Source organism: Trachemys scripta, chromosome 1, assembly GCF_013100865.1.
Source record: "Trachemys scripta elegans isolate TJP31775 chromosome 1, CAS_Tse_1.0, whole genome shotgun sequence".
Classification (NCBI taxonomy): Eukaryota; Metazoa; Chordata; order Testudines; family Emydidae; genus Trachemys; species Trachemys scripta.
Genome location: NC_048298.1, coordinates 148,176,263 through 148,196,799, shown reverse-complemented (window position 1 = coordinate 148,196,799; position 20,537 = coordinate 148,176,263). Strand labels below are relative to the sequence as shown.

General features: G+C 47.0%; 1 protein-coding gene across 1 annotated transcript in view; it reads left to right on the top strand.

Moving 5' to 3' along the window:
• GAP43 (growth associated protein 43) overlaps positions 1–20,537 on the top strand; it is a 75,044-nt gene that overhangs the window by 21,729 nt on the left and 32,778 nt on the right. Inside the window, exon 2 of the mRNA XM_034789052.1 lies at positions 17,204–17,810. Within this exon, the coding sequence (XP_034644943.1) occupies positions 17,204–17,810 (607 nt within the window). The remainder of the gene's footprint in view (positions 1–17,203; positions 17,811–20,537) is intronic.

Here is a 20,537-nt window from a genome sequence, read left to right as displayed (position 1 = left end):
AGGTGGGCTGATGTGCACCAGGCCACTGTGAGCCTTAAATTAATATACTTCAGGTCCTTTCATTAGCTGCTTTATTTAACGCCTCCCTTTAGATCTGACTTTGCAGAGCCACCAAAGTGTCCTGTCCCAGCATACACTGCAGGTCCTGTTAGCATCTTTGGCTGAGCTGTGTGCTCCGTGCAGGAACAGAGTGGGAGCAAGGATGGCTTAAAGCCAAATTTGCATTTCCCATATTCCAGGGCCAGCCCTGAGGCTGTTCGAACTCGCATTCAACTACCTGTGGCCACAAAGGGTTGTTCCAGCAGCCAAGAATAAACAGAGCTCTGCTGTACTGGGGCCAACCCCCGCTTTCCTCTGGCCAACCCCTCCACATAAAGGGCTATGAGAGGGGCGTGGCATAACACTGTCACACTGGTTCTCTGCCCTCAGGGATTACCCCTGCAGCAGGTAGCCAGGTTCACCCATTTCATGGTCCCTTTAAAGCACTGGAGCAGCATAAACTAGCTAAGGGATAACAGAAAATCAAGCCCTGGTTCTCTTGGGTAACCTGTGATGGATTCTTTAGTGGGGGGACATTGCTCTATTTTGGCCCTTCCAAAGTCCTTATTGAAGAGATAGATCTTACAAACACACCTCCTCTCAGTGATTTCATACCCTATGCATTGATAGGCAGGAAAGGGGCCGGAGAGGGCTATCTTGAGTTTTGTACTCTACCTTGCCCTGCTACAGCACCTTCCATTTAAGGATCACAAAACCCTCCACAAGCATTAAGGAGTCTAGCTTTAGAGTCCCACTATGAGGTTGGATGAGACAGCAGAGGCAGAGAGGAGCAAAGTGACTCTGTCAAGGTCACTCAGGATGTCCATGGCAGAGCCAGAAATTAGAACCTAGATCAGGGGTTCTCAAACTGGGGGTTGGGACCCCTCAGGGGGTCATGAGATTATTACATGGGGGGTCGCAAGCTGTCAGCCTCCACCCCAAACCCTGCTTTGCCTCCAGCATTTATAATGGTGGGTTAAATATATAAACAAATGTTTTTAATTTATAAGGGGGGTCGTACGCAGAGGTTTGCTATGTGAAAGGGGTCACCAGTACAATAGTTTGAGAACCACTGGCCTAGATCTTGTGACTCCAAGTTCTTTACCATAACTATAAAACTATTCTCAGTCCTGATTAGTGAATGCTGGGAGGGAGAAACTGGTTGTGTGATCTTCAGTTTTTCAGGTTAAACTGCAGCAGAATGCAGGAGGAGTTAGGAGAATCAGTTTTGTTCTCATTGTCCCGGCTCGGTCTCATCTTGGTTCTTTCAGGAAAGTTCTTGAGAGCATGTAGCCCTGAATTTTTGTCTGAGTTCCTTTAGTGTTAGTGGTGTAAATGCAGACACCTGTGGTTAGATCTCATCGCTCCTTTGCCATTAAGTGGAATCTTTAATAACCAGTGTTTGTTTTGTTTCCTTTCTTAATTTTAACCAAAAGCCAGTTTCTGTCATGTGGTGTATGTCTATTCTATTCTGATAGCATCTCATACTGCACCAACCTCCACAGTATTTGAGTGACTTTTTCTCTACAGGTTTGTATCCTGCTCAGATGGCTGTTCGTATTTTCATCCCATTGGCTTCCCTAGTTGCTGTCATATGCCTGATTGCCAGACATCACAAAGGGGAATGCCACAAGGGTGTGGTTGGGGGGGATGGGAAGGTGCTGAAAGCAGAGGCTATGGATGCCCCTATGCTATCTGTCCGCTCCTAGTGACGCCAAGGCCATGTAGGTGAGGTGCTCATTTAGCTTGTGCTTTGTGTCTCCCCGTTAGTAAAGGGATGAGAATTGCCGTGTCCTCTCCAAATTGTTTGGGAGCAACTGGCCACTAGGGTCCTACAGGCTCTCCAGTGGAAAAAGAGAGCATTGATATAAATGGAGCTGCACCCACTTACACCAGCCAGTGTTGAATTTAGCCCTGACTCTCCAGTAGCACATGGACACAGCTGCTTCTCAGATTAAAGTCTCCATTTTATTTGCACAACTTTTGGTGCAAAAGGTGCGTGGGCTCCACTCAAAAACCTTTTCAACTTCAGTTCTCCTGTCCGGTGAGCCTTACCCAACAGATCGCGGTGGTGTTTGTCTGCACAACTTGGGAGCAGGGAGCTTCTGTCTTTGCCACATGATCATGAAATCAGCTAGCAAAGAGCATAGTCTCCCATTCTTAGCTCTCTTAAAGGGCTTTGCTTTCCAATGAGAGAGTTATTGCAGTAGCTGAGCCATGGCTAGGGACCAGGAACCATTATCACTTTAAAATCTAATATCCTGGATGTCTAGAGTAGATTTTACTCCCATCTTTCTCCCACACACTGGTGACCAAGCAGAGAGGCTATTTGGGGTGTACAGCCCTCCCTCACTTCCTGGACAGAGTTGAGGCATGGGAAGGTAGTGTGTGTGTGTGGGGGGGGGGGGGGGAATATTTTCCCTCCAGGTGCAATTAAAAACATCAGACGTGTAGGCCAAGAGTGATTTCACAAAAATGGTGGCATATGGGACTCTGGCATCCCAGACGTGCTGCTGCTGGGGAAAAGTCAGATACACGAGACAGGGTTGTGTCCTGCCCTCCCTGCTCACAGGGACTTCATTCAAGTGCTGTGTTGAGTGAATGCCCTTTCTGCCACCGTGTCTGGACACCTGTAGGGGAAGCCTTCTGCAGCCAGAGTGTCGGGATCTGCTGGGACAAGCAATATGCTGGGCATTGGGAGCCAGAGCATGAACTAGGGATGCCAGCTGCCCTATCAGTTCCCAGGAATCAGAACCTAAGCTCTTGACACCACTTTGGCACCAGCATCCTGAGCCTGTACCAACAAGGCCAGCCCCTAGTCCACAGGAGTCAGCCTGGAGCCTGGGGCCAACTGGCCCAACCAGGCCCCAAGGAGCTAGACGCTGTGTCAGGTAGGCCGGCCCTGACCAACAGGGAGGCAGAACTTGTGCTCAAAGGGTCTGTCTACACGGCAGCTGGGAGCGAGCCTCCCAACCCTGGTAGACAGACTCGTGTTAGCTTCACTCAAACTAGCGAGCTAAAAATAGCTGTATGGCCGTTGGGACCCGGAAGGAGACTTGGGCTAGACACCCAAGCTCAGATCCAGGGCATCAAGCCCGAGCCACAACGTCCACACGCTAGCTCGAGCCCCAGGAATGCAAATCTGTTTATCCAGGCTGGGAGGCTTGCTCCCACCTGCAATACCCCGAGGCTGCCAAAAGAGCCAGGCAGGCCCTGTAGAGAGCTGGAGTCTACATCAAGGGTGCCAGCCAGGAGCCTCAGTGAGCAGGAATCCATAGGTGCAAGGCCAACAGGATCTGCTGCAGGATTTCAAAGCAGATGCACATCAACTTTTCAGAGAGAAAATGAGGGTGATCTCTTAGTGAATGAAGGGGGTCAGATCTGGGGAGGGGCTACCATAAGCTAAGCAGGCTTGGACCTCCCCTCTCTTTGGATGAGAGATGTGCAGGTTGTACCTAGGTGCTGCAGTGTGTGGGGATGATGCTCTTCTCTCTGAGTCAGTACAGACACCCGTGTGCCAGAGAGGTGCTGGGGCACTGTGCTCTTCCAAAAGAGAAAGAAAACTATGGCACTGGCCACGGGGTATAACTAAAGATCCCACATAAGAAAAGAGATGGTAACCTTGGTGTCCTGGCCAAATCCCAGTCTGAGTAATTACAGTTTGCCTCTTTCAGTTCCCCCTGCAATTTTAATTGAATGCAGTGGTCTTCTTCACGTCCTGTCTGAAACTGTGGTGTAAGGTTGCTATGCACTGTTAAGCAGCTGCTGTGGTTAACCCCAGAAGTGGCTGCATTTCAGGCATGGGTGAGGCAGTTTTTGTATCTGTAATGTCTGTAAAGCACTTTGGGATGAAAAGTATTGCAGAAATGTCACCAATTCATTATTATAATCCCTTGTCCCTGGGAGCAGAGAGGAGGGCAGTCATGGATACCAACCACAGTGTTTCTTCCTGCATTATTGGTGTGTCAGAACGATGTGGTATTGTTCAGCAGTGCAGCAATGCACAGGAGACACTTGTGTAACCATGAAATTGCTCTCAACCAGGCTTCAGCTGACACATGAGAAGTATGGTCTGTGTGATGCCCTAGTTGTGTAATATAATAATATACTCATGATAATATTTTGCACTTGCAAAGCACTTTTCACCTATAGATCTTAAGATGCTTTACAAAGGAAAGTGTCACTATATCCTTTTTACAAGTGGAGAAACTGAGACACAAAGAAGGGAAGTGTCTTGACCAAGGCCCCACCGGGCATCAGTGGCAGAGCTGGGAATAGGACTCAGGTCTCATGACTCTCAGTGCTGCTCTCTCTGCGGGGCCACCTTCCTAGTGGTGACTGTCACTGCAGGGGTGCCATGTGTCAGTTTGGCCCATCCTGCTTCAGCCCACCCCACAGCGGTGCTAACGGTCTTCAACGAGAGGAGGGAGAAAGGCCAAGGATTGAATGGGGAATTTCAGTAGATACCTCCCAAGCAAACAAACCTTGACATTTCCCTTTGCTCCTTTCTGGTATGTTCTCCAAAGATCCCCTGGCACGCTCTGAGCACAGAAAGGGGATAATAAACCTGCTTCTCTGGCCAGTAGTCCCTCCTCTCCCTTTACAGAGCAAGGTCTAACATCTGAGGCTGTGGCTACACTAGCGCACCACTGTAAGATCTCTCGTAGAGCTGCTCTATGCCAGCGGGAGAGAGCTCTTCTATTGACAGAATAAAGCCACCTCTGCGAGTGGCAGTAGCTATGTCGGTGGGAGAAGCTCTCCCACCAACACACCATTGTCCACACCGGCGCTTCTGTTGGTGTAAATTATGTCGCACTGGGGTGTGTTTTTTCCACACCCCTGATAGACATAAGTTATACCAACAAAAGTGGTAATGTAGACATGACCTCAGACTGTGTGAGAGCTACTACTGAGCATGCAATGGCTGCAACATATTTGTACGCTTTCCCGGCATTCCTTGTATCTAGATCATTGCTGTCCTTTGGGATAACTTGGAATAGAAAAGGTTTTATAGACGCTCTAAGTTCGCTTCACTGGACAGCAGGCTGCCTTCTTTTCCTCTCCCCTGCCTTCCAAGAAGAGAGCCCCAGGACTGGCTAGTGCAGTTTGCTACCCATAGCTATTGTCTGAAGTGGGGAAGGGAAGGGAGCAGCAATGCCCAAAGCTGCCACACATTAACACATCAGTAGCCAAATCAATATCCTTCCTGACAAGGCTAATTCCCCGGAGGGGCACTGCCGCCAGCCACGCTTGCAGGAATTACCCGGCCGTTGCTGGGGAAATGCTCATCCGGGGGTCCCTGCAACCAGTGCATTGCAGATGGCGTTCAGGGCTCAGTGCAGCGAGACTGGGCGTGCCATGGAAATCTCAGCAAGTGGTGCCTGAGTTGCGGCACCAATAGTCTTCTGTTCACACAGGTCTGCTTCTGCTGAACCCGTCCAGCTATTCGCTCTCCTCCTTTTTGTGGCATCTCTCTCTCATACACGTCAGAGAAGCATCCGTTACTCTTTTGTCTGTCTGTCTCTCACTCTGTGTCTCTCCATGTGCCTTTCTCAACCGACCTCTTTCTCTTCTTTCTTTGTCTGTTTCCCATTCTGGCTCTTGATTTTGGCCAGTTTCTCTCTCTCCATCCCTGTCTCTCCTTTTTTCCTCTAATTGTTGTCTCTCATTCCTTTGTTCCTGCCCTTTTCTCTTTCCTTCTTCTCTCATCTCATTTCTTATCTTCTTCCCCTGCAGCTCCCCCTTTTCATTTCTCTCCCTCTCTTCCCTGTCCAGCTGCCCCTGGTCCATGCTCTGTCCCTTGCTGTTTTCAGCCTGGGTGACTCTAATCCTCTTTCAGTCTCAGCTTTGCTCCTGGCGGCTTCTCCAGACAGAAGGCAGAGAGGGTGTGGCACCTGTCTGGGTCTGTGCTGGGAGGGGAGACTCTCCCCCAGGCAGCGGTGGCGCCTGGTGCTGCGGCAGGAGCAGAGAACCAGCTGCATTGGCGGAGCCTGCTCTCTAGCTGTTTTCCAAACCACTGGGAATTAATCCGCGCCTCGCTTTCCCTAATTGCTTGGGATGTTTGTTTGATTTTAATGAACCTGTAAACGCTTTGTGGGAAGATAATTGCCCCTATTTCCAATGACATAAATTAAAAAATAATAATAATAATGGAGCAAATACAGCCCCACGCTCACACAGCCAAGTGTGGAAGATGCTGGGAACTGCTCAGCTCCCTCTGATCATTAGGCTGAACTGTTTCACCGCAGTGGCATCTCACTGTCTGCAGTGGGCATCCGAGTAAGTTCAGGGTTAATGGACAGTTGAAAAAGAGGATTGAGGAACCAGATGGTTGGCTGCAGGCCGTTCCTCCCCAGAGCCGTGAATGCAGTGGTACATTCAGAGAGAGGGGAATGGGCGAAAGCAAGTGGGACAGAAATCGCTTCCTTTTTAAAAAGAGTTCAGGAGAGGTCACAACACCTTGGCCTCCATGGAAGCTCAGCCTCAGTGACTGACCGCACCATATCTGAAGGAAGCATTAGTCATAGGTTAACACCTGTCCTTTGGCCCCTGGTCTTGGCTGAAGCTGGAAGCAAGGATGCCCAGATCTCATGGGAACAGTAGTTCTGAACTGCCGGAAATGAGAATCACCCAATCACCACGTTTGTGTGGAGCCTCCATAGTGAGACCCAAAACTAGATAAAGTCACCGAATTTTGAGTTTCCTTATGAAAGTAAAATGCAGGCCAGAATCGCCAGAGTCTGCAGGGATTTATGGTTCAGGGGTTATTAATAATAATCATTTATATTGTGACAGCACCAAAGGGCCCGAATGCGCCAAGAACTATATAAACACATAGGAGAACACAGTCTCTGCTCTGAAGCACTGGAAACTCAATAGGCCCAAGCCACAGCATTTGGATCTGGCTCCTAATTTCCCCAAAGTCTAGTGGTTTTAAGATCCTGGATTTGGTCAGAGCCGATCTTCAGCTGAACTCATCTGAAATTCCACTTAGCACTCAGCTTGTGAGGGGAAGGGCATGAAGTACTTTAGGATTCCCGGGATCCAGTGAGCTGGCCTTCCTCAATGCAGGACCATCTGAGGCAATTTAAGACCTAAGCAAGATGCACACTGAGAGCACTGCCTCTCTGGTGTTTAATCCCTTCCTTGTTTTGCCACCAAATTGTTTTCAGTTGCATATTGCAAATGCACAAAGGGACAAGGTAGGTGAGGTAATATTTTTTTATTGGACCAACTTCCGTTGGTGAGAGAGACATGCTTTCAAATGTACACAGAGCTTTTCTTCAGGTCTGCCCACAGGGTCATGCACACTTTCTGCTTGGGCATTTTATGCCATTGCACCAGGAGACCTTTCTCTGTTGCAACCCATTCTGTTCCGCCCTATGTGAGGGTGCAAGTGTCCAATAGTGAGCAATCCACATGTGATTTCTTGGGCATTCTAAAAGCCACTGTCCTGTGTTTTACCCAATAGGGAGCATGCACACAGTCTCTGGTATTGGCAGTACTTATAATAAGGTCAGGAAAGCCGGGTGGAAAATGGAAACAACAACACAGGAGATTTTGATGAAAATGAAAACAAACAAAAAAAATGTTTCATTGAAATTTTCAGTGGAAAATTTCAATCTTTTTGTTGAAAAAATCAAAAAATTTTTGGCCAAAAGCTTCTAAAAGAAATAAAATCCAGCCAAAAACTGCTGTAAATTGAAATATTTCCAGCCAAAAACTGAAAAGAGTTCAGGCTTTTGGTTTTCCAGCAAAAATTTGAAAATTGTCAAGGAAAACAGACACTTTCTATGAAAATTTTTGTTTATCTGGTAACCCAATTTTCTGTCAAACTGTTTCAAAGGAAAATTTTCATCAAGCCCTGATAATCAGTTCGGTTTGGCATATTTAGGTCCCTTTCTTCACTTATCCAGCGAGACGCTAGGGGTCTTGACGTGGGAGGATATAACATTTGACCACCATATTAACAGAAATACTAACAAACCGAAAGGAGTTCAGAGGAGAGAAAGAAAATGGATGAGGGGGTTGGAGGGACTGATTTGTGAGTGATTAAGAAGCTAAATATGTCAAGCTGCAGTCAGTAATGGACAGAGGAGAGAACATGATAATCTACAAATATTAAAGGAGTGTGAACACATCTATCTATCTATCTATCTATCTATCTATCTATCTATCTATCTATCTATCTATCTATCTATCTATCTATCTATCTATCTATCTAATCAGGGTTGCCCACCTTTCAGGATTGGCCGTGAGTCTCCCAGAATCAGCCTCAATTTCCCGGTGACTATTAAAGGCAATCCGGGAGATTTTAATAGGCCAAAGTCTGGTCAGCGGCGCAGCGGGGCTAAGGCAGGCTGCCTACCTGCCCTGGCTCCGTGCAGCTTTCAGAAGTAGCCGGCATGTTCAGCTTCTAAGCACAGGGGCAGCCAGAGGGTCTCAGTGCTGCCCCTGCCCTGAGCACTGGCTCTGCAGCTCCCATTGGCCAGGAACCACGGCCAATGGGAGCTGCGGGGATGGTGCCTGCAGGCAGGGGCAGCACACAGGGCCACTTAGCCGCCCCTGAGCTTAGGAGCTGGACATGCTGGTCGCTTCTGGGAGCCACCCAAGGGTAAGCACTGCCCGGCCGGAACTTGCACCCTGCACTCCCTCCCACACCCCAACCCCCTGCCTCAGCCCTGAACCCCCTCCTGCACTCAAACTCCCTCCCAGAGCCCGCACCCCACACCCTCTACTGCACCCCAACCTCCTACCTCAGGCTCAGCCTGGAGCACCCTCCCACACTCCGAACCCCTTGGCCCCACCTAGATTGACTAGATAGCAAGTGTGAAAAATCGGGACGGGAGTGAGGGACAATAGGTGCCTTTATAAGAAAAAGCCCCAAATATCAGGACTGTCCCTATAAAATTGGGACATCTGGTCACCCTAGCCCCACCCCCCTCAGCCCAGAGTCTGCACCCCCTCCCACATCCCAACCACCTGCCCCAGCCCGGTGAAAGTGAATGAGGGTGGGGGAGAGTGAGAGATGAAGGAAGGGGGGATGGAGTGAGTGGGGGTGGGGCCTTGAAGAAGGGGCGGGGCATTGGGGTGGCCTCGGGGAAGGAGGCGGGGCAAGGGTATTTGGGTTTGTGTGATTAGACAGTTGGCAACCCTACTATCTATTTATCTATCACTAATGCACTCCATTCTGGGCACCAGAAAAGAGAGGAAGAACGTTCTAACCATGAGATCCATTAGGCTGTAGAATAGTCTTCCAGGAGAAGGGATGAAAGCCTTATTGCTTGGGGCATTTGAAGCTAGATGGGACACTATCCTGTTAAATATACAATAGAGAACTATCTGTCACTGGCCCAGGGGGAGGTGAGCTAGATGAACTAACAGGTCTTTTCCCTCTCTAAATTATGTTTTGACCATAATAGCAATGCTCACTCTGGAAAAAGGAATCATGTTCTTGTTTCCTCACACTGCAGACAGGTTGAGCAGGGAGGGGCAATCCTCTATCCTGGTGTCTTCACACCATTTAACTGGGTTAAGCAAAGCTGTTCTCAGTGCTAAATTGCTTCCTCACTTCAGAAGGTGCGAAAGTCTTTTCTATCTCTCATGCATTCACGCTTCGCTCCTTCTGCAGAGACAGCTGGTGCAGTCTTTTCTCATGTGCTTCTCTCCTCAGTTGCCGGGTCTCAGACAAACTCTCTTGCTTTTCCCATAACACAGCTCCTTCCTTTCTGCCCTTACACTCAGGCGCCAGCTCATCTACCTTTTGGGGCACCACTAATGCCTCCCCCCATTGGCCTGCAACTCATTGAGTCTCTTTGTCCTTCAAGTCAGAGGTCAGGAGGAATGCGTTTGGCTCCCAAGAGGAAAGGAAGATGGAGAGTTGGGAAGGAAACCAGAGTGAGTAGGTATGTGAGAGTTATGGGCTTTTCCCAGTGGCTGGACAAGAATGGGGAGGAAATGAAGGAGCAATGGCTGACTTGACTACAAACAAGAAAGACAAAGGAAAATCACTCACCTTGAGGGAGTGTCCCTAATGGCACCAAGGCCTACCTTACTGTGTGCTCTAGTCAGGAGTAGGGCACATGGAAAACTCCAGGGGAGCTGCCCTCAGGAGTCCTCCAAATACCACAGGCAAACAGCTGTCCCTGGACTAGCTTTCTGAGTCTGAGTGGCATCCATCCAGATCAATGAGAGAAGTCCCCAGAATATCCCAGTGCAGAGGAGAGACAAGTACAGAATGAAGAAGATTCCCCGTTCACATTAGGGCTCTGTACCTTTGGCAAGAGAAAGAGGGTATGGAGGAGGGGAGGCTAAAATGAGGGACATCCTTTCCCAACTTGCAGAAGGGATGCCAGCCATCAGCCTCTGCCAGCCTTTCCATGGGTACAGACTCCATTTAATGTGTGTTGTTTTCTCTTCTGGTAATACTTGAAAGCTTAATAAAACCAGAACTTCTGGGTAATACACCCAGAATCCAGGGACCAGGGAGGTAGGAATCCTAGCTTTAAAGCATACAGTCCAAGGACAAAAAGGAAAGGAAAGGGAGAGTAATGCCTCTGGGTGTGTACCAGAGTTGTCTCTGGGGGTGACAGGTAGGAAAACAGTCCCGTGCAAGCTAGGGTGGGGTAGAGGGAGAGGTAGAGAGGCAGCCCCTCCCGGTGTGCAGCAGAGGGGTTCTGGAGTGTCACAAAATGGAGCAGAGGCAAATCAGTCAATGCTCTTAAAAATGGAGCAATGTGCTCACTGTCACATGCCTCCTCCAGTGACAGGGTATGGGACATTTAAATGGGGCTGGAAGGTCTGGTGGCACCTTCTCCATCCCTAGCAATAATTTGCCCCCTCTGCAAGTTTCTGGGAGGAGGGAGGCAATGGTGGTAGTGGCCAAGTCAGCTCTGTGAGCGAGAGGGGAAACCTTACTGGGGTCAAGGGCCAATGTATTTTGCATGCCTGGAATTCTTCACACTGCTGGCTCTTTCCAGCTGATCGACACTCCTCCTATGTTGGGATAATTTATCTTCTTGCCTCCTGCTCCCCAGCTACCTCTGAGAGGGAAACGCTGACAGGAGCTGCCTGCCTGAAAAGGGGTGTGTCAGACAGAGGCAGACAGAGATGCGGAACAAGATCATGTCTCGGTACAGAAGACAGACTCTGTGCTGTGTAGATAGAGACAAAGCTGCTTAGCTGTGTGTTTCACAGAGAGCTTTCAAAATCCTGCACATCTTATTCACGCCAAAGTCCCACTGTCTTCAATGACTATCAATGGATTGGTCAGTATTTCTGACTTTTCCATCACGGTAATGTCTAGGGTTCGACCCACCATGTACAATACAGAGAACACCTACTCTGTGCAGAATGATGATGTCAGTGCATAACTTGAGCATTTGATTAGTTTCCATATTGTCTATACAGAATTCATTCTATACGTAAGCATGTGTGCAGCACCTAGGACTGTTGGACCCTGATTCCTGACTGAAACGTCTAGGCACTGTCACTGTACAAATAATTATTATTATTAATAATAACAGTAAATAAGAAGCCATGAAAATAGCACTCGAATATCATGAATGTAGCCAGACAGATAGATAGATTTCCCTTTTCCACTGGGATTCCTCGGAACCATGCTCATGTCCTGGAAGGACTGACTCACCTCTTCATTCTTCCAGGGAAGATAAATTGCATTCCAGACCGTTCACTGTGTATGGGTTATTTCTGACCCAACCTTCATAAGTAAGGTATTGTTTGCAGTGTGTGTAAAACTCAATGATGAAGATCCAATGCCTCTTTTCCTGACAGCAGAGGTTTTCCTTGGCCAAAATGCCTCCCTGCCCCAGTGGTATATACCGCGTGACACATGCACCGTTTAGCAGCTGTGTTCCACCCCAGAAGTGGCTGCATTCCAACAGTGCGGCACATACATGGTTTGTGAAGTACTTTGGCATGCTCCAGGAGGAAAGATGGTATGGAAATGTAACATGTTATTCCTCAGTGGCTTCTGGGGTAGATGCTATAGAAATGCAACACTTATTATTGAGTGGCTCTAGCGATATTACAAATCACAAGAGCCGTGTTTGAATCACTGTACTCCTGAGCTGGAAGTGGTCTAATTATTATTATTATTATTGGATTCCCCTCCCCACACACTGACCTGAAATCCCTCCCGTGCTTTACCTCTTCCCACTTCCCACTCTCTGCCAAAGACCTCCTTTCATTTCACATATGAAATGATACCAAAAAGCATGTCTGTGTAACACAATTTGTAGCGGTGGACCTTTCATATCTGTGAGCAAATCAAGGCAATGGGGAAATGATGTCATCACAGCAGGGCTAAGAGTGTGATGTCATCATGACAGCAGTTCGCTTTAAGTGCTGGCGAGGCAGGCCAGGCTCTGAACTAGAGTTCTCTTTTTAGTCACAGGGCAGATACAGCATGATCAGCAGCGAGGCAAGCCCTGCAAATAAGGCTCAATCACTGACCTGGAGGGACTCTCCTCTGGGGGGGCGAGAGGAGAGGTCAGTCTCCATGACCTTGGCTAGGACTGCTGACAAGCGAGACAGTTAATGTAATTGCATTAGTGGGGGTCACGTATTGTAAATAACTGGTTGATAGAGCTGGGCAAATATCCAACACATGGCATACACTACCTTCTGTGTGTGCTATGATGATGATTATCTGGGGGTGCTTAGTGGAATGGTGGGAAAGGGATTCAGTACTCCATGCAGAGCCCATGTAATATGGTGGTCAGAGGACAGAAGTGGGGAGCACATTAATTAATCCTTTCCTCTTTGTGTGTCCCTTTTATCCGAGGGTTGATGATTCTATCACCTTCTCTGATGAGTGTGGGGGCTAGATCCTTAACTGTGTTGTGGTTATGTTCGATGCAGCTTGCCTTAAGCCACTCTTCCATTCCACTGATATTGGGGCTATCAGGGAGTTGACATGGTTCCTAGTCTTGACACAGCCTGGAGCGGTCACATACAGAGACCTCTCCATCAGCTGGAACACTGTGTGGTGCCTTTGTGCTTTCCTGCCCCTAGTGCGCTTGTGTGGGGATAAGATGGCTCGACACCAGCTGAGGTTTTTCCCAGACTGAGGAAGTTTTAAAACCCCTTTGTGCATGATGGGAGACTTAAGTAGGGCTGAAAGGTATGACCCTAGGTATCTACTAACACACGGACACAGGCAACTTTGCAAATGCAGGCACTCTTTTGATGCTCACAGCAACTGGCATAACATGTTAACAGGCTCATAGACTCCATGGTCCTGTTGACACCATGTCACCTGGCAGGCCGGCCTTACCGCTCACTGAAAGTTTGCAGTGCTGTAGCACCTTGCATCTGAGGCACTTAATGCACTCTGGAAACATTAGTAAATGTAAATTCTCCCCCTTCCCTACTCAATGAGCATAATTGTTCCCAGTCAATAGATTTTTGGGGCATAGTCACACCCCACGGTCATTCTCATATTGATTGTACATGGTCAACCCTCATGCTCACTCTGAGTGATATAGGCGTGGTCACACCCTATGCAAACTCTCACATGATCACGGGAGCATCTTCTGTCCCCTGTCTCTCTCTCTCATATGGATGTGGGCGTGGTCAGTCCCCATGCTCACTCGCTCTCACTGATGTGGGAGTGGTCACCCTCACATATTGATGTGAGCACAGTCCATCCCCTCATTGACTCTCACATTGATGTGGGCATGGCAAGTCCCCCTGCTCACTCACATGCTGTGGGCGTGGGTTACTCCCCAGGCTCACTCGTTGCTGTGGGTGTGGTCAGACTGTGTTCACGTTAGCGTGCGAGTGGTTACGCCAAATGCTCACTCTCGCACATTGATATGAACATTTTTCATCCTGCTCACAAACTGATGTGGGTGTGGTGAGTCCCCACACTATTCTTACACATGGTTGGGGTCAGTCCCCTCACTCACTCTGAGGTATATGTGGGTGTAGTCAGTCTGCATGCTCGCTCATTGACTTAGCTGTGGATGTGGTCGCTCCCTATGCTCACTCGCACACACAGATGTGGGTACGGTTGCTCCCAACCTTCACCGTCATATTGATGTGGCATGGTCACTCGCCAGGCGCACTCTCACTGGTGTGGGTGCGATCAGTCCCCATTCGCAGTCACCATGGTGTCAGCATGGTTACTCCCCATGTTCGCTCTCACACACTGGCATGGGTCTGGTCACCCAATGCTCACTATCACACGTTGATGTGGGTGTGGTCATTTCCCACATTCATGTTCACATTCAGAGTGGACATGGTTAGAGCCTTGTAGGGATACAAAATTTGTATCCACATCTGATCTGCGATCTGCAAAAATGGGCTGTGAATATCCACAACCGCATCTGCTCATATTGGTGTGGGTGTGGTCAGTCCCCATGCTCACTCGCATACATTGGTGCGGGCATGGACTGTCTCCATGCTCACCTGCACACCTCCATGTGGGCGTGGTCAGTCCCCATGCTCACTCGCAGACATTGATGTAGGCGTGGTCCATCCCCATGCTCACATGCACGTGTTGTTGCAGGTGTGGTTACTTCCCACACTCACTCTGGCCTTGTTTACACCTAAAACTTAGAGAGACAAGGTGGGCGAGGTATCTTTTTATTGCACCAACTCCTGTTGGTGAGAGAAAAGCTGCGTGTGACTTGAAAGTTTTTGTTTCTCTCACCATTAGAAGCTGGTCCAATGAAAGATAATATCTAAGTCATGTCGGTTCCAGGCAATCTAAAACTTAGGTCAGCCTAGCTGCATCACTCAGGGCTGTGAAAAATTTCATGTGCGGTGCAATGTAGTTAGGTTGACCTAGCCCCCTCCTATCTATATCTCATAGAACTGGAAGGGACCCTGAAAGGTCATCGAGTCCAGTCCCCTGCCTTCACTAGCAGGAGCAAGTACTGATTTTTGCCCACAATCCCTCAGTGGCCCCCTCAAGGATTGAACTCACAACCCTGGGGTTTAGTAGCTAGGTTGATGGAAGAATGTGCAGCTGTAGGGGCTTGTGGAGTGGACAGATGCTGTGACACAGTGATGTTGTATGGGCAGTCCCCACACTTATTCTCTCACATTGATGTGGGCGCGGTCACTCATGCTCATTTTCATATTGATGTGGATGACACTGATGTATGTGCTCAGCCTGTGCTCACTGTCACATATTCATGTGGGCGTGGCGACTCCCCATACTCACTCTCACACATTTGTGTGGGTGCAATCTGGCTGCATGCTCATTCTCGTGCACTGATGTATCTTTCTGTTGACCTAGCTCCAGCTACACTGGGGTTTAGGTCGGCACAGGTGGCCCTCACGGATGAGGAATTTTCACACCTCTGAGCTCTGTAGCTATGTTGACCTAAGCTTTAAATGTAGCCCAGGCCCTGGTGTTTGAAGGCATGTATTGATAGTGTAGAGGCCATTGCATTACCAGCTTGCCTCTGCTCTTTAATAGCTCTTTTGATAACTACTGGATTGGAATATTGATGGAAAAGTATCCCCTTGTCAATATGCAGTTGAACTGTTACCTACTCAAGTGCTGGTAAATTATCAATAGACGTACAGTATGTATCATAGAGTGAAAGGAGCCATTAAAGGGTAAAATCTACCCTGATGCATGAGACCAGCATGAGGCCTGTATGGCATTGTATTTCTTCTTAAGACTTCAACATGGGGATTACGACATAAGTGGTGTATGTGGCCCTCTGCTCAAGGGGAATTAATAGAGATACTAATTATCTTGTAACACTGGATGAATTATCACTATCTACTTATTTTCCTTTCAATGAACCTGGCTTTGAAAGCACAAGCAGATGAGACTAGGGGCAAGAGAGGGTGGTTGTAGATGCAGCATTTGTGAGGCATATTTTGTGTGAGTGTGTGTGTGAGAGGGAGTATTTGTATGTCTGTGTGTCATCTGTATAACCCTTCAGTGGAATTCCCCCCGGGCAAAAGACACCACTGACACTGAACTCAACACTGCTAGTCCCAAGGCCTTACACAAAGCCACCCTGAAAGTAGTGTGGGTTGCTTTTTTAGGGTGGGGGGGGTGGATTTGAAGAGTCAGTAAAAATAAATAGAGGACGAACATTTCTAAACTGATAGCAAATATCTGGTAAATATCACAAATTAATAGGGGGAAAAAATCACATGAAATTAAAGAGAGGCAAACAAATTAGCTCAGGTCCTCTGCTGCAGCCGAAGAGTACTCGGCCCAGCTGATTGGCTGAAAAAGTGGCTTTGAATCACCTTTGCATAACTCCAAGGGACACTGTTGTGGCCAGATATTGTTAGGGTGTTGGGATATCCCTACACTCCTTTTCCCCTGGCCATGCCCCTATGCTTAGGTCAGGGGGGTGGTTCTGGAGCCACTGCAGGTGTTGTATATAGGACTAGTCAGTGCATTTTTATCAAAAAGGTTTTTCAACAAAAAAATGACTTTTTGAACAATACCCACAGTTTTACAAACGCTTTCATATTGATTTACATTTTCTGAATTTTCAGTGAAATGATTCAAAATAAGAAAAAAAAAACAGTTTGAATCAAATTGTATATAAACAAAAAAAGTTTTTTTTCTTCTCCTTCTGAAAAAACCCAAATAAATAAGTAAACCCTAGATAAAAGGTGCTTCAAATCAAATCAAAATTCTTTTTATTGGTTTCAAATCAGTTCCAAACGAACGTTCGTTTCAGATCATTCCATCAAACAGTGGGGACATTTTGGGGGGAAATGTTAAGGGAAATGCAATTTTATTTCATTGGCTATTTTCCACAGAAAAGAATTCAACATTTTTGTGCAGCCCTAGCTGGATACCGCTGAAGAATCTTCCTGTGTAGGGGAGAACCTCATGAGCCTGAATCCACCAGGTTAAAACAACTTTGTTCTGGGGTCTGCTGTGAAGTTGCTAAATTGAAGGACAGGATCTGACTTCTGTATGAAGTGAATATGCAAAATAACACACACACACGCATATAAACAACAGTGTGGTTGTTTTGCCACATTGCTGCCCCATGGAGATAAGGGTGCTGCTCTAGCACGTGCTCGACTCTTGACAGGCCTTGCCCAGCCTAGAGAAGGGTGGGTGAGATGCTATCAATGAAACGAGGTTTCACTGCATGTGTAAAATTCTTTATCTGACTTCTTTTTTTCTCTCCCTTTCTCTTTAAAGGTTGAAAAAAATGATGAAGTTGACCAAAAGATTGAGCAAGATGGCATCAAACCAGAAGATAAAGCTCATAAGGCAGCCACCAAAATCCAGGCCAGCTTCCGCGGACACATAACAAGGAAAAAGCTCAAGGGGGAGAAGAAGGGAGATGTCCAAGCGGCCGATGCTGAGGCTGCTGAGAAGAAGGATGAGGCCCCGTCTGATGGTGTGGCAGAGAACAAAGAGAGCGACGCTTCTGCTGCCACAGAAGCTACTCTGTCTGACAGCACCCTGCCTGCAGAGGGCAGCAAAGATGGCAGCGCTCCCTCAGAGGAGAAGCAGGGAGAAGGCACTGCTGACGCTGGCTCAGAGCAGCCAGCCCCGCAGGCAGCCACTCCCGCCTCCTCCTCGGAGGAGAAGCCCGCTCCCACTGCCACCGAAACGGAAAGTGCCACTAAAGCTTCCACTGATAACTCGCCGTCCTTGAAGGCTGATGAAGCCCAAGACAAAGAGGAGCCTAAACAAGCCGATGTGCCTGCTGCTGTCACCACCACTGCTGCAGAGGATGCTACTGCCAAGGCAACAGCACAAACGGAGACGGCGGAGAGCAGCCAAACCGAAGAGAAGACAGGTAAGTGGATGTCAAGGAGCAGGGCTCTCTCTAAATGGACTGTGAAATGCCCCTTGCCTCCCTGTGGTTCCCTGGAGTGTCAAAGATAGAGTGGTAAGAAGTTAGTAAGGGAGGAAGAAAGGTGGGTAATGACCAGTCCAGTCATCTTCGTGTTTCAGGGAAAGGTGAGAGAGATTTTCATAATAGACCCCTGAGCTTGTGGAAATACCTATGGAAGCTGTATGAAATGGGATATGGCTAAATGGGCGGGGGGCGGGAGGGAGGAGACGGACTCCAGTGCAGGGAATCTTTTGAGTGTAACAAGAGTCTGAATCCAGATCTATGGTGAAAGCAGACTCTGAAGGGATTTTTTTTACCCTCATTTACCTTGGGCTTGCCCAGAGACAACCCCCTGAATTCATGCCCTCAACTTTGATTCTTTAGGGCCTGATTCTCCACTGTTTTGCCCTTTGTGTCAACATTTACACCTCTGCAAAGTGGGTGTAAAATGCTATCACTGGTGTGAGCAACCAGGGAATCTTGATTGGGTAGAATTTTACACCCACTCTGCACTCATCTGGCACATGTGTAACATCCTTTTTGTTTGGATGTTATCATCCCCTTTAATAGTGAGGACAAACATGCATCAGCTCCATTGTAATAACCAGAGCTAAGTAATTTATTACAGCAGATATTGATTTGATTATTTTCATCTATTTTGTTTGCCGGTTGTCAGTGAACTGTTTACAATATTCTTGCACCTAATCGGTATTCTAAATTATTTGCAAATTTCTTCAGTAAATATTTCTTGGCCTGCAGATCATTGGAATTGTGAACATTACAATTGAATATACAATTTGCAGTTCATGCTCTAACATAAGTAAATAGCTTAGTTTGTCAACACAGAGTGAGTTGTAAATTTCACCATTGCATATACACTTTTTAAAATTAGCTTTCAGTGAATATTTGAATATTCAAGCAAAACATTTGCTTTTTATTCATATTCATTCGAGATTCTTGCTAGCGGAACTCAAGCTCTCGAGTTTTTTCAGAAAGCAAATGCAGAAGGTTTGAGACCACGGTCAAATCAAAATTCCCTTTGGAATGCTAATGAATATTGGTAACAAAATCTCCTTTCCCACTATTTGATCAGCTTTTCCAATCACAAATTCACACAATTGGTGTGTCCTAGGATCACAGAAATTAGAGTGGAAAAAAAGATCCAATATGTCTTTATTCCATTTCCCTGATGTGGGATTGTTCCCTGCAATATGTATTTAGGCGTGGCAGAATTAGATTTTTTTTTTTAATATAATTTTGACTGTCAATATCCATGTTTATTTGTAAGCCTTTTTCAATTTTTATTAATTTTAAATGTTCACAGTTTTGGGGAATTATGTGGGTGTGGGGGGGTCAGATAATTATTTAATGATGGTAGATACTGAGATTCAAAAAGTTAAGGCTTTACAACCATTAAAACACAAATTGTCAACATCACGTTTCAAAATATACAAAGCAAATAGCCTTAAATCAAACTCTAAGTTCTCAAGTGACATTTTTCTTATTCTGTCTGTCATATTTTTTCATCTGTTTGTGTGCATAAGGTGAAATCGACGTTTTCTAATCCTTCCAAGTCTAAATATGTTCCACAGTACTTTGCCTAGTCTAGCTGTGAAGGGCTTTCACAACAATAGGGCTACCACAATGGAGTGTCCAGTGTTTCCTAGATCTCACGGCTAGGAACTGTTCCCTGATACACAGCCTACATTTTTCTTTTCCTCATTGCATCCTATCACTCCCCCATGTCCCTCTAAACAATGCTTCTCCTTCCTTGGTGTTTACTCCCTTTCTAGATTCATAGACGGTGACCATGTCCCTCCAGTCATCATTTAGTTACGCATTATCCTGCCAACTCCCAGCAGTGCTGTGGTGGCTTGGTCATCCATGAAAGAGCGAGGACTACTAAACATCTGTCACTCCAGCACTCTGCCAGTCCAGGGACCGATCTCTCCAGCTTTTCTCAAAATCTCCTCTTTCAGGCTATTTCTCCCTGAAGTCATTCTCTTGGCTTTCAAAGTTCATCTTTTATCATTTCTGTGGTCGAAGACTAGCACCGAACTATGCAGTGTGAGGCTGCCAACAATAAATAAATCAAATTGGCTACTGGCCAGCGTCGTTGGTTGGCTCATTGCCATGGCACGCTTGGCTGCTACTACTATGAAGAGTAAGTGCAGGTCATTCCACATTTGTGTGGTGTTATTCATTTGGGTAGAATTTTGCTACACTCATCACCTCATCTATGGGTATGTTCCTGTGGTACCACTAGCAGTGGATGAGGGCATTTGACCTACATCCTTGGGAGGTCTTTTGCCTCTGCATCTGAGTGAAAGAAAGAAAAGGAAAGACAGAATGAATGAATGAATGAATGAGTTAATCAATTAACTAAATTGCATTACCTGTAATGCTTAAAATTAAACATTTCTGCAATGAACAGCAAATGGGGCGGCTCCTCCAGAACAGTATTTACTCCACTAACACACTCATCATCCCCCGACTGTTCAGCCCTAGACACTCTATTAATTTTGTCTTTTAGGTAACTGCTTTGGAAACTGGCTTTAACCAAGCAATCCGGTGTCCAGTATTAATTTACTTGGTGCCTTAGGGTTCCCTGAATTTTTATTATAAAGCACCTTCTAAATAATTCTGATTAGGGCTGCTGGACCATGAAGCAAAGATGTGGGGTTTTAC